General features: G+C 48.2%; 1 protein-coding gene across 6 annotated transcripts in view; it reads left to right on the top strand.

The window, feature by feature from the left end:
• Positions 1-13,153, top strand: part of PITPNM2 (phosphatidylinositol transfer protein membrane associated 2) — a 98,222-nt gene extending 85,069 nt beyond the window's left edge. For 3 of the 6 annotated variants that reach the window (XM_088135237.1, XM_088135236.1, XM_088135238.1), the window contains 10 exons: positions 2,662-2,826; positions 3,689-3,895; positions 4,933-5,081; positions 6,408-6,524; positions 8,014-8,130; positions 8,723-8,871; positions 9,453-9,602; positions 9,758-9,941; positions 10,734-10,862; positions 11,776-13,153. In XM_088135237.1, the coding sequence (XP_087991363.1) occupies positions 2,662-2,826; positions 3,689-3,895; positions 4,933-5,081; positions 6,408-6,524; positions 8,014-8,130; positions 8,723-8,871; positions 9,453-9,602; positions 9,758-9,941; positions 10,734-10,862; positions 11,776-12,123 (1,715 nt within the window). In that variant the 3' untranslated portion in view covers positions 12,124-13,153. The remainder of the gene's footprint in view (positions 1-2,661; positions 2,827-3,688; positions 3,896-4,932; positions 5,082-6,407; positions 6,525-8,013; positions 8,131-8,722; positions 8,872-9,452; positions 9,603-9,757; positions 9,942-10,733; positions 10,863-11,775) is intronic. The other 3 variants (XM_088135239.1, XM_088135240.1, XM_088135241.1) reach the window with 2 other exon arrangements.
• Positions 13,154-13,830: the final 677 nt, after the last annotated feature.

The following is a 13,830-nucleotide window of genomic DNA, read 5'->3' as shown; positions in this document are numbered from 1 at the left end:
GATTTAAGGGTATGGGAAGCAGAGCTCTGTATGGCCCAGAGTGTTAACTGATCCCTAAGGAATTCCTCTTTCTCCTTCCTTCTTCTACCTCTCTATTTTTTGTTTTTTGACAAGCAATCAATCCAGCCTCCTTTGTTTCTCTTTTCCACTAAGCCAGCCTGCGTCTGCAGGCATTCAAGGGTCGGCCGGATCCCGGCTGATGTTCAGCAGCCCGGCTGAACTGAGAATTTTAAATCCCCAGACCTGCTGATAGAACAGGAGGAGGGTGCAGATAGAAACATCTTTCTCTGGAAAATGAATCACCTAAATGTCAAGTCACTCCTGGCGATAGATAGATACTGTAGATAGAGAGAGAGAGAGAGAGAGAGATGATAGATAGATAGATAGATAGATAGATAGATAGATAGATAGATAGATAGATAGATAGATAGATAGATAGATGATAGATAGATAGATTTATTTCCCTTGACGGTGGATTCTTTTTCCTTGGCCCCACGGAAAGCAGCCTGTCGTTGCGCTCTGTCTTTGCACCCACTTTTCCGTCCACTAAAGTGGATTGAAGCAGCAGTGTGCAAACATGAGTTTCAAAAGGGTCGTTCGAGTCGCCTTTTCCAAAGCTCTGTTCGATCTTTGTTTTTTTTTCATTTCCAATTTCTTCTCCAGGTTCAGCTCAATGCATTAGGAGTTGCCTTTGGGTGTTTCCTGCTGTGTGAAATATATGCTGTAGAGAATTTGTAAGCACTTGGGCAGGATGGAGAAACGTCTGTTCCCCCCAGAAGAAACTCTTCGTTTTGCTGGGGATGCAGGCCCCCCCATAAATATAAATACTTTACAGTCATCATCTAAAGATGAACGTTTCCCATGTTGTTTTGGTCTGGGGCAACAATTTTTCCCAAGCAGAGCCCCTCCAAATATGCTGAGCCCCCATCCCCAGGGACCAGAACTATTGGCCATGCTGGCTGAGGGTGATGGTGGTTGTAGCCCAACACAACTGGAAGGTGCCTGGCTTCAGGGAAAAGCTGCAGTAACGTCTGCTTAAAAGTAAATTTTGGGTAGTAACTCCATGGAATTTAACTCAGGTTAATGTTGGTGGGTATAGAACTACAGAACATGCAGAATTAGCAGGAACCATCTGCCACCTTCTCTGGTGCTGCAAGCATGATAAGGTTGTGCTCCTTGTTTATTTTGGTTTGTTGGACGTGGCCAAGAAAGGCCATGCTTGCATTTACCCTGGCAGGGGCTGCCTCCAAGCATACCAAGCATTTGAGAAAGGCCGGACTTTAGGAAATGTCTTGCTCCTTTGGGAAAGCTTTCACGAGCCCCCCGTCCCGCTCATGGCTCCTCTCCCCAAACCCAACGGTTTTCCTGTGCCGCTTTCCTGCATGGCGTATCCGTGAGCTTGTGGATGGCTTGTTTTGAGTTTCAGGAGTGGGTTAACCTGCTTCCCCCCCAGCTACCAGCAAGAGGCTTAGGAAGAAACAGAAATGCTTCTCTTCCATTCAGGCATCGTCTCGGGTGGCAATGAGAGTCCTGTGGAACCAAATCACAAAGCCCCTCTAGAGTATTTGTCCCCAACTCAGATCCCCAAAATTTCCAGCTACCACACCATAGATTGGTTTATTATTTCACGCATTTATGGACCAGCTTTTTTTCGGAGTGCTGTAGGGACATACATAGGGGAGCCCCTTTATTTGATCCCTGAAAACAACCCTTTGAGCTCCCTCGTCAGGGAAGTTGGACTAAGCAAGGGGAGCACCCACCGAGTTCTGTGGTCACTTGAACCTGGTCCCACGTCCACCACCTTCACCCCTGCACCACCCTCGTAAACAGGGGATAATCCTCTTAACAGCATTCAGTTGATTTGATTTAAATCCCATCTGTCTTTTGCTCTGGCCCCTTCAACTCCCTGGCCTGGCCGATCTATTTGGGAGGGGAAGAGGTTGCCTTCCAAGGCTACGGGTGGTCTGCAAAAGGTTGCCTACACCTGTCCTCAGTGAATGCTGCCCCAGCACTTTCAAGCCTTTCGACCATCCTTTCTGCATCTTAACGGAGAAACGTCACAAAGGATTTGGGATGTACTGTGAATTATCCTCCTGGGCCTTTCGCTTTCCAAATTCTCTGTGGCTAAACTTGCAAGACATCTGTCTTGGACATTTGTCCATCCCCACTGGTTTCCTCATCAGAGAACTGCAAGAGCCACGTACGCTCAACCCCTAAATTTCTCAAGACATCCACTGGGGGAAAAAAATCTCTGCTCTCCACAAGCTGTGCCTGTTGGTGTGAATCCCGGTGGCATTCTTGCACCTTTCTGTTTCCTTCTAAGGAAGGTTTGTTCGGTTTCTGTTCCGTGGTCTCTTCACTGGGGCGATGGCTGTGGAGATCCTGTTTTGACGCTTTTGCCGTTGTCCACCTAATTTTTCCCATTGGTGCTTCCCTACAAACGCTTCTTCTGTTGAGTTGGTTTTGAGAGCTTTGACTCGATGCCAGCTGCAGTGGCATCCAGGCTTCCCCCCCCCTTTTTTTTTTGTACGCGTGCCTGCATTTTTAAAAAATGTTATTTATTTATTTATTTGTGTGTTTATTTATGTATGGCATCCTGGTTGTCTTAGTGTGTTTGTTGTTTGGTTTAATATTCTTGATTTCCCTGTTTCGTCTCTGTAGCAGATGTTGTTCAGTCTCATGGTGGCGTCTTCGTGGAAAACGCGTCCCCGTCTGCTCCCGTTTCAGGCCCCCAGTTCAGGGGCTTCCGGAGAGCAAGCGAAGTGAGCATTGTCAGCCAAGTGTCGGGAATGGCAGACAGTTACACTGCTTCCAACATAGCTAACAGTAAGTGTTCTTCCCATGGAAACAAGCCTGCCCCTTGCTTAGTTCCCCCAACCGCCTGTGAAGATTAGCTGATGCGCTCTGCTGCTTCTCTGGGCTCATAGCATGGTGTTCTCTGAGCCGGGGAATAAACGTGGAGCTTTTCAAAACGTTGCAGAAGAAGGAACAGCGATGAGCAGAATGAATGCCGTGCCCCTTAGAGCGGCCCTCCCATCGAGAAAGCGAAATCCTTACAGATTCAGAGTCTGTATTGCAGTGAGTAAGAAGTGAGTTACAGAAACTGGATATAGATAACTCAGCTCTCATTGATCAGAGAGAACAACGGAGGGGCCTCCCTATTCCCCTTGATCTTCTTTCTAACTGAGTCATGGCTGAGTGGGGAAGGTGCAGATCGCTTTTTTGATACTGCAAAAAATCCACCCATCCTTGTCCTGCGATATTTTGAAGATGTCCATTTTTGTTCCCAGGCTCAGGGAATGTCATCGCAACTCATTGGCCCCATTGACATTCAGAGTTTTTCACCTCCAGTTTCTTACCCTCCCATAACTCCCGGGACACAAAGGGAGCAAGGGTGCAATCCTTTTTAGGAAGTCATCGCTTTCGAAAGTTGCTTCCATTTTCAACTTCCTGCCTGATATGAACCATATCAGCTAAATACCAGACTTCTAGATCCCACATTTCAGACTCTGAAACAAACATTGTTGAATTTTATATCGTTCAATGTGTTATTGAATGCATTTTATATCCCCAGTGCATTATGAGAGGTCAAAATCTAAGGTGCATTTTTGCATGGTTCTCTGTGTGTTTTAACAAGTGTGTGTGTTTTACTTTTGTGTTCTCTCTTTGAAAATGTGATTCCTTTTAGAGAAAAAACATCTCAACCACTCCAGAGGGTTTAGCCTTCTGGCTCTGCTAGCACTCCCCCACAAATCCCCCATTCAGACCTCCCCCCAAAGGACTAGGGGGCCCAAGCCTGAAAGATCCCAGAATCCTTTGGGAAGAAGGTTTGAGAGCTCCCTCCACGGAGAAGTGGATACCGTTCATCTGATTCCAGACTTTGACGTCAACAAAGGTATTCTGGAGAGCGACGAGAACGGGATCAAAACGCAGCACTTGCTTATCTCTTCTTTCGCTGTCTCCAGAACCCAAAAGTCTTCTTCACAGGGGGCATTTCTCAAATCTTGCTCTCTACTTAACAAAGCACTCTTTTTACACTCACTCTGGAGATTAACCTACATGCTACTCACAGCCTGTCAAAGAGTCAAGTTCGTTCCGATTAATTTGACGTTCTATGCGGCACGTGAAATCTTATTGCTGTTTCTTGGGAAGAAAAGGCTTATTCTTGGCTGCCCTGCTTGGAGAATTTCCTAAATATTTTGTGAAAAAGAAAAAAGAAAGTTAAGGTCACTCCTGCAGCTCAGAAATCTTTTTGCGGAGTTTGGAGTGGGCTTTGACTCTCCCGCTGTGCTTTTCCAACAATCAATTTAACATTAAGAGCCGCGCCAAATGTGGTCCTACTGCGTATTTGATTGGCTTCATTCATTATCATCTCAGCTGTGGATTTTTGCTGGAATTAAGAGCCGGATTAAGAGAAAGAATTGATGAAATCCAGCAAAGTCACTGGGGTTGACCATCCAAAGCTTTCCTGGACATAAAATGAATAGGAATTCTCCTTATGGGCGAGTCTTTGACCCTTTACATTTAAGTTTCCAAGAATGATACGCAGAACAGCAGTTGGGGGCTTTCTTATCCAGACCAGCCTTTCTATCCTTTCCTTTGATACTCAAATTTTGGATGCTCTGTCTTAGGTTCATAAACAGGTTCATAAAGGTATGTTTTCAGAAATCAAGTAGCAAGGAATGCTAAGCTGTGAAGGTTGCTTTCGGATCCCTGACTATGACGGTTCCCCCAGGGTGGTGGGATAGCTGGATCTTCCATGATCCAAGAAGAGCCATGGCCAAACATTTCCTAGCACTGACATGGCCAGACCAGGGGCGTTTTCTGATCCTTTTTCTGGATATGCCACGGCCTTGGGAATTGAAGCAGGTGGAAAGATGTGGGACTTTGTAGAAACCAAACGTATTTGTGGGGATCTCTTTTTGCTCTCAGTTGCTGCGAAATGGTGGGGGACCAAAAGGATCGATTATGCTCTCTACTGCCCTGATGCATTGACTGCCTTCCCCACAGTCGCCTTACCACACCTTTTTCACGCAAGTTACTGGGAATCCACGGACGTGGTCTCCTTCCTCCTCAGACAGGTCAGTTGCCTCTTGCCAATGTCCAGATCCTTTCTTTAAAAAGAAAGTAAGATTCCATGAAAGCACCTCTTGTTTTTCCCCGCCATGAAGGACAGAAATGTAACTAACGCAATCAATGGGCGAGTGTTTGAGCAGAACCGGCTCCCTCAAGCAGGGAGAAGTTTGAGCGAGATGATGTGGCGCTCGGTTTGTAAGAAATGCCATGTGCCAGACGGTGGAGGAAGGTGACTTCATGCTGGGGGTGAAGAATTCCTGCTGCTGTTGAGAATGTTTGATGCCTGATTTTGTAGGCTCAGAAGGGACCCTCCCTCACTTCTCAGACTGTGAAGGTGGGGGGGAGAGAATTTACTTTCAGAATATACTTTCACGCTTGCAAGATTGATTACCAGGTAGACCAGACAGGAAACACAATCAGGTGAGCTAAATCTACTTTATTGTAAAGCTGCATTAACAGAACCTTGCAGGTCTGAAAATACAGTTCTCCTCCCCACATCTCCTTTACAGCCTGAGAAACTAGGGAGGGTCCCTTCTGAGCCTCTTTCTCCACCCATTATGCAGCTGTGGGCTATGCCCTCTCTTATCTGACCATTCCCTTGGCAGCATCTCTTCACCCCATCTCTCAAGGTCTTCCCCTCATACCATTACACCAGCCAACCAAGCGCACATAACATATGACAACAATCATGTCAAACATGTCTTAAAAAGTGGTTTGTTTGTACTGGGTGCAAATGCCTTCCATCCCCACTGTGCCATTTTACTTTCACCCTCTTCATGTCCATCTCTGTAGGATCCTCGAGCTCCCCGAAGGGAAGATCTCACCCCTCTTTTTCTGTAAAATAAGCCGAATGGTCTCTCCGTTGGAAAAATGGAAGGGTATAACATTGGGCCTTTAAAAGAAGTTAGAAACTCAGACCTTGGGGCTCCTTGGTTCAGACAGCAGTCTTACCGAACTAGGATGGAAAGACCTTGGCACTTTCCTGGGCAGTTGCCCGCCCTACCAGCCGACAAACCATTGCCCATCTTGGGTTTAGTGTGGGGCATGAACTCCTTGGCCATTTGTAAACCAGAGTTGATGTCTTTGTGGATCATGCAAATCTGGCCCATTCATTAGACCAGTGTTTCTCAACCTTGGCAACTTTAAGACGAGTGGACTTCAACTCCCAGAATTCCCCAGCCAGCATGGGAATTCCCATGGCTGGCTGGGGAATTCTAGGAGTTGAAGTCCACTCGTCTTAAAGTTGCCAAGGTTGAGAAACACTGCATTACACAATGACATCACAGCATGGGCAAACCCAGCTTCATTTTGATCGGGGCTTCTTCTTCCAGGTGATACGGCACGAGAACGCCAGTATTCTAGAAGTGGACGGGAAAGAAGTCTCGGTCTTCACGCCTTCCAAACCAAGGGAGAAATGGCTTCGCAAACGGACCCACGTCAAGCTAAGGGTGGGTGGCTTTCGTCCAGCTGCCTTTTGCTATGAATGCAGGCCCCCAAATGGGGGGCAGAGTGGGATGAAACACCCCAAAATCATAACGTGGGAAGAACCAGGGCAACGGGCGGTACTGTCGAATCCCCTGGAAGTAATAAGAATAGTGCGCAATGGTGTGCCTTTTTAGAAACTACGGGTCCAATTAAATGCCCCTTTTGTGAGATTACTTTGATCTGGATTTCCCCACTGAGCAAGGAGACGATGACGATGATGATGGTCTATTAAATTTATATCCTGCCTGATTTCCAGCAACACCAAGTTAAGACTCGGCCCTAAATGATTCCTTCCAATTCTGGGGTACGATGAAAACCTGAGGAAAAGCAGCCTGCAGAGTCAAGCGATAAAGCCCAGATGATAAATCTTGAATCCCACAAATAGTTATTTTTCCGTAGATAAAGGAAAACGAGAATACGGCAAAAGCTGGTATTATGCAGTCAAAATGTTTACAAAGCAAGCAGGATGGTTTTAATGTTTTTTGTTTTTTGTTTTTTTAAACGTTACTTTGAACCGAACGAAAGCTTTACAAAATCAAAAGATAAGCTTAAGGTTTCTATTCATTTACTTATTTATTTGATTTTTGTTTCATGCAATTTATTTCATCCTGTTTGTTTCATCCTATTTCTTTACTTCGTTCTAATTATTTTGTTCGATTTCTTTACTTCATTCAAATTATTTTATTCAGTTTCTAATTATTTTATTCCATTTACTTTTTACTTTATTTTATTTTATTCCATTTACACGGCTACCCATAAGCGACTCTGGGCGAACACCAGGGAAAGCATCGGTATGATTGTGTGAAATGAAAATTTTAAAAATTCTCTTTCCCCAGAAGGGAAAAATGATTAGACCAGTGAGTTAACTGTGGCCTGGGCCTGCAGTAAAAAATAATGGCCAGAGATTTTATAGCTTTTGTTCACTTCTGCCACCGTTTTGATTGCCAGCGAACACCTATTCTGACAGTCGAGGGAAGCAGTGTGATCATGGATCATGGATAAATTTTAAAAATTTATATCCGAAACTGTTTGGAAACGATGAACAGGATCAAAAGGATGGAGATGGGCAGAAGTCCAACCGGGCAGTGCTGCAGCATCCGTCCTCCGTCCAGCATTTGTCAGTGCCATGAAGAGAGAAGGGGGCCGACAGCGACCCCGAGAGTTGAATTAAAAAGTAAATTTAGATCAATGCATCCACTCAGCCAGGCAGGAGAAAGCTCCCTGCTTCAGCTAAGTAAGGCTCCGTGCATAAAAATGATTAATTACCGTGCAGACTCATTGATCACGCTGGGTCAACAAACAAACAAGATCCATCAAGCGTTGCGTACGCGTGGTAGGCGCTGAAATTATAAAATCAAAAATGAATTACAAAATCATGCATCCCCCAGCCCCATCCTTCGGCTCCCAGCTGGCCTCCCAAATCCGACGTTTCCCTCTCCTTTTCTTTGGCAGAACGTCACAGCCAACCACCGAATCAATGACGCCGTGGCCAACGAGGAAGGGCCCCAGATGTTGAACGGGAGGTTCGTGTACGGCCTGTTAGACATGGTCACGCTCACAGGGGAGAAGGTGCGTTGCCGCGAAGCCTGGCAGGTGCTCCGTGGCCAATTTCTACCATAATTCACGTCCAAGCTGGAGTTGCTCACCTTGCAGTTGCATTCACAGAATCCTAGAGCAAAAGGGCTGGGAGGGGTCGTAAAGATCGTCCCGTCCATCTGCCTCGGGTGTCCCCTGCAGATGGCCATCCGACCTCTGTTCACACATTCTCTTCCCTTCCCTCTCAAGGCGTCTGTTCCGTGGTGGAAGGCCTCTGAGGACTTTTCCTTGACGCCTAGCCAATAATTCAGCCCTAGCAAAGCCTCTAGAGATCTCGATCTACCAAAATGGAAGTTAGAGCTAAGGAGCTAGTCCACATTAAGCAAGATTAATGAGCAGCCTTTTGCCAGATTAACCAAAAAGAAAGCGCAAGGAGTTCTGTTGCATGGGGGGCTGTGGGTGTTTTCTCCCCCTCCCCAATGATGCCATGCAGAGGATTCACCTAAGAAAAAAAAAATTAGTCAACACGACGTTGGGTTTTTGAATCCATCTGACCCCAGGCCTAGTCCGGCAGAGCCGCCCTGCTGATTCCAGATTTCTTCTCCGGTCTTGCTTTGCCCCTCAGGTGGACATTCACATCATGACCCAGCCCCCCTCAGGGGAATGGGTTTACTTCGACACGGAGATCACCAACAGCAGCGGTCGGGTTTCTTACATGATTCCCGAGAAGAGGCGGCTGGGGATCGGGGTGTACCCTGTCAAAATGGTGGTGAGGTAAGTTCTCTTGCAGGAACGTTTGCTGCAGGTCCAGCTGTTAGGCCATAGGAAAAAAATGGGCATGGGCTGAACATCACAGATGTGGCGACTGAGGCACTGTGGATTAGCTATCAGCATCTCCAGCATTAATCCGAGGCTGAGAGCGTTTGCTCGTCTTTTGGGTTTCTATCCTGTTTTTCCCCCTCTAAAAGGCAGATGCTCAGGACAACTTATAAGAAAAGAAACGATCAGTCTCTAACCCCACACTGAGCTGCCCATAAAGCTAAAGCCACACATAGCTTCTGAAGCCTGCCTGGTCGTCTTGGACCCCTCCTGACCAGCGTTGTTGAAAAACAGCAGGCATGCCGTTGACCCTAAATTGGAAGGACGAAACACATCAAAACAGTAGCACGAGTCCTCGAATAGTCGTAATGGAGTTTAACCTCCCCAAGGAGCCTTGGAAAAAAAAGAGGCACCGCTTTGAGCATTGCCCCGCCCACCACAATCTCAGCCCCCCCTCAAAACCTGATCAGGCCCCCCCAAAGTTTGCCTGCTCTTCTTCTGCGGACTCCAAAACCTCTCTGCTCCATTCTCTTTAGGGGTGACCACACATATGCAGACAGCTACATCACCGTTTTACCCCGGGGGACCGAATTCGTGGTCTTCAGTATTGACGGCTCCTTCGCAGCCAGCGTCTCCATCATGGGCAGCGACCCCAAAGTCAGGGCCGGAGCCGTCGATGTCGTACGGTAGGAGGGCGTAGCGGTGGGGAGAGTCAGTGCGCCCGGAAGTCGGGGTGAAGAACAGGGGCATTTATTTCCATTTGAAAAAGAGAGCCCCTTCTCCATGTTGGCTTTCTTGCTGTTTCCCCACTCATTTGTCTTCCGCGTCTTTCCCTCCTCAGGCACTGGCAAGACCTCGGCTACCTCATTATCTACGTCACGGGCCGGCCCGACATGCAGAAGCAACGGGTGGTCGCCTGGTTAGCACAGCACAACTTCCCCCATGGGATTGTCTCCTTCTGCGACGGGCTGGTGCACGACCCCTTGCGACACAAAGCCAACTTCCTGAAATCTCTAGTCACGGACGTAAGCAGCGTTCTCAGTGGGTTAAAGCAGTAGCGGCCAGGCTGGGCTGAGCCCTGTTAAACAGGCCCTCGAGAATCCAAGACCTTCTGATCAGAAATTGTATTGCGGGAAAGCTAAGAAGCCATTATGAAAAATACTCCAGGCACTGCTGAGTATCAAACGCGAGCTGTGTTTATAATGAAATCAAGATTCACATTCTTGCACCTCTTTCTCCTGTCCCCTTTGCACGATGGGTTGGATGGGCCTCTGTTTTGGGTGGGAGGTCTGGTTTCCATCTGTCTCTTCTTTCCAAACTGTCCAAGGCTTGGCATGGGAGCCCCTGTTCAGCCATGTCTGCGGGCAGCTATTTAGGGGTGGCTTCTGTATGGGTGGGCACGTGTTTAGGGCTGTTCTGATTGGGAGCTCGGCCACTTGGCAAGAAAAGGGCAATGAGAAAGCAGTTATGCTCAGGCTGATCCATTTGTGGTCATTTCTGCAGGCATTTAATTGGCTATTGATTTGTATTGGAGGTGGGGAGCACGTAGCTCTCCAGATATCACTCAGCTGCAGTTCACAACCATCATGTTCAACCATGTAGGATGCTGAGAGTAGTCATTCAGGGAGATGGGAGGGAGGAGGCCAGAAACTCCCTACTCTTCGATTCTTACACATTTAACCCACCTAATAATGAATGTTCCCAGCATGGACAGAAATTCCTTAGATGTACCACCTGGCTCTAGTGTCCACACTAGGGTTAGGCTGCATTCTGGTCTTATCTCAGCTGATTGATTTTTTCTTCTCACCCTTGGGTAGCTGGACATGAAGATCCATGCAGCCTATGGATCCACCAAGGATGTCTCAGTCTACACCTCCATCAACCTGTCCCCTCCACAGATCTACATTGTCGGGCGGCCCACCAAAAAGTTACAAAGCCAATGCCAAGTAAGATCCAATGCCAAGTTAAGATCCTAGGAGAAGGCTGTAATCTGTCCAGCCCACTGTCCACTGTTTATAAATGCTTCTTATAGAAGAAAGGGGTAAGGATTGCTAGTATCAGGGGCAGAAGTAGCAAACCCCCCTTAGCTCTGTTTGCCTGAGGACCTTTCGGAAAGATGGGGAGACTTTCAGGAGATCAGGTTTAGCTTTTGAACCCAAGCTTGAGCAATGGAGCAGGGTGGTCTGGAATGTCCATATTTTGTGAGCTGACCAGACGTGCACATTCAGATGTTTTAGCCAGGATGCAGAACCAGGCGAGGTGGTTTTCTTCCAGATGCAAACTGTAATGGTCTGCAGGAATGACTTTGGGAGACAGGAGGAAGAGCTGCAGACCGGACAACCAGCATGTAAAAGATGTCTCAGCCCACAGAAGGAGGGAAGGTGTAGGAAGCGTTTCAGAAGGGATCCTCCCTAGTTTTCCGGGGAATAAAAGGAAGAGAGGGGAGAAATATCTTCAGTCCTGCAAGAATCTGTTAATGTAACCTTACAGTAAAGATAGAGTTAGTACTCCTGGTTGTGCTTCTTGTCTGGACTACCTCGAAAGGCTAACACAGACTGAAACAGAATTGTGTCCACCAGACGTGGGAATGGGGAGGAGCAGGGAAAGCCAAGACTTCAGTGACAGCAGTAGAGAGAGGCAAGGGAGGGAAAGGTTAGGAAACCCTAACCCTAACCCTAGCTTCCACAATGCGCTGGTTTGTTCTGGGTTCAAAATCCATTGTATTTTCTGTTTCACACAGACCTCTAGTAAAGACCCTCCTGCTGGTTCCCCCTTGGCATCCCAAATAGGAGCTGGGCCAAGGGCACGACCCTGAGTCCTCTTGCAAAGTAAGGAGTTTCTGGGTTTTTTGTCCTGCAGTTCATCACAGAAGGATACGCGTCCCACCTAGCCCAGCTAGAGTACACGCATCGGTCCCGGCCTGCCAAGAACACCACCCGGATGGCGCTCCGAAAGGGCAGCTTCGGGCTCCCGGGGCAGACCGAATTCCTGCGCAAGAGGAACCACTTGCTGCGGACCATCTCCTCCCAGCCCGCTGCGTCCGGGAGCCAGAGTGCCAGTTACCGTCCAGAGCGAACACAGAGCCAGTCGGAAAGCGAGCGGGAACGGGAGCGGGAGCGCAGCCAGAGGAGCATGAGTCTCGCCACGGGCTGCTGGGGCCGAAGCCCGGTCTCGAGGCTCGAACCGGGGAGCTTGGGGCAGAAGTAGAGGCAGCCAAGGCGCGATGATGGCCAGCTGCACGTGCCTGCAGGGCGGAAGCAGGGGCAACGGCGAGGCGAGCGGCGTGGGGCTCGTGGGCAAATATGGTGCTACTCGTTGCCGGTGGGGCGGCAATAACCAGGCCAGGAGCAACCGAGCGGTTTTGTTTTCCTTTCCCCCACGAAACCCGCAGGCCCAGATGGTGGCAGGGGCGTTGGGCCTGCGGAGCGCAACTGGGAGGGCTGCAAACTGGAGCCGCCTTCTCCCCCGAAGATGCTGGAAGAAGGAAGACCGGAAGCTGCCTCTTCTCCAAGATCCACCGTTTTCCTGCTCCACCTTTTCTCTTATCCAGGGTTAGAGATTGTAAATATGTGCCTGTCCAGCTTCTTAGCCATCCGTCGAAGACGAGAAGAGGGAGAGCACGTGGTGCCACGCAGGAGCACCGGCAGACCAGGCGGTGGAGGGGGGCGTGCATTCACGGAGGCCGGCCCCGTGACCCAGACATGGGGAGGGGGACGCTGCCAACTGTCACTGCTTTACAACCACAATGCCACTTGCTTCATTTCTGGAATCAGGAAGGACTCGGGGCCGGCGAACAGCACGCGGAAGCGACGCCCAGACAGCTCCAGGGCTGAGTCCCGTTGACAGTGGCTACGATAAAGCTACGGGGGCAATCCGAATAGAATGGGCGGTTTATCGGGGCTGGTTCCAGTTAAAGGAATGTTTTTTAAATAGGAGTTTGGAAGCTGGCGGATTGCACTAATTCAGGAAAAAATAAATAAAGGAATGTGACAGCCACAAGATTCTGCCCCTTGGAATGGAAGGAAGCTGAAACGGATTTGGGCAATACGTCCTAATCTTCAGCCCGTACCTGCAGTATAATTTGAAGCCCCGGGGAAGTGCTATATTTGCTCAGCCTAAAACAGAAAATAAAAAGAAGCTACGTCCAAATTCTTCCCAGCCCTTTTCAGATTGTTATTATTATTATTATTACTATTATTTTCCCCCCTGCCCTTAGACTGGGGTCGTTTCTCGTTTTCCAACGTTAGTACCGGCTTTTGGCAGAGGTTGTAAACTTGCTTTCTTTTTAAACTGTAGTTATATGCAACTGTAAACCTCATCGTTTTTATGTTTTGCACTGAGAACTTTTAGAAAGAAGGTCTGTTTTCTGAAGCTACGCCTTCCGTATTTATAGTGCATGACATTAAATGTTGTTAAGCCACGGCACGTCTGTCCATTCCTACAGACACAAACATGGCAGGCTGAATGAAGGGAGAGATTCCCCCACCCGCCTGCCCACCCACCCACCCACCCACCCCATCAATAGTTTCAGGAGATTTTTTAAAAGTGCATTAGCCATTTGGACCCCCGTTGTACCAGTCAACTTGAGAAGGGGAATTAGAAGAGAGGAAAGGAAGGAATTTGATGGATTTGATGCTGAGTAAGATAGGATTGGTGAGCAGAGGGGATTTACAGTATCTCCTTCCTGCTCCTCTGCTCATTTACCACGTTTTAAAGCTTTTGGCACCAGAGAACGATGGGGCCATTTGTCTCTAAGGAAGGGCCTGCCTCTTTGCCCTCCTCCTCTCCGCCTTTCGCAATTCAGACTTTCGAGCTGTTGCCAAGGGGCATTTCAGCCGATCACAAAGCACGATCCACTTCATCGGGAGATCAGCCTTGTCTTACTTGCCTACAATGCTGCTAGTTTTTATATTT

The sequence above is a fragment of the Python bivittatus genome, unplaced genomic scaffold (assembly GCF_059951505.1).
Source record: "Python bivittatus isolate LINGU-HERP-01145 unplaced genomic scaffold, Pbiv_v1 ctg000100_np1212, whole genome shotgun sequence".
NCBI classification, from domain to species: domain Eukaryota; kingdom Metazoa; phylum Chordata; class Lepidosauria; order Squamata; family Pythonidae; genus Python; species Python bivittatus.
Note: the sequence above shows the minus strand (reverse complement) of the source record. Positions and strands in the feature narration are given on the sequence as shown.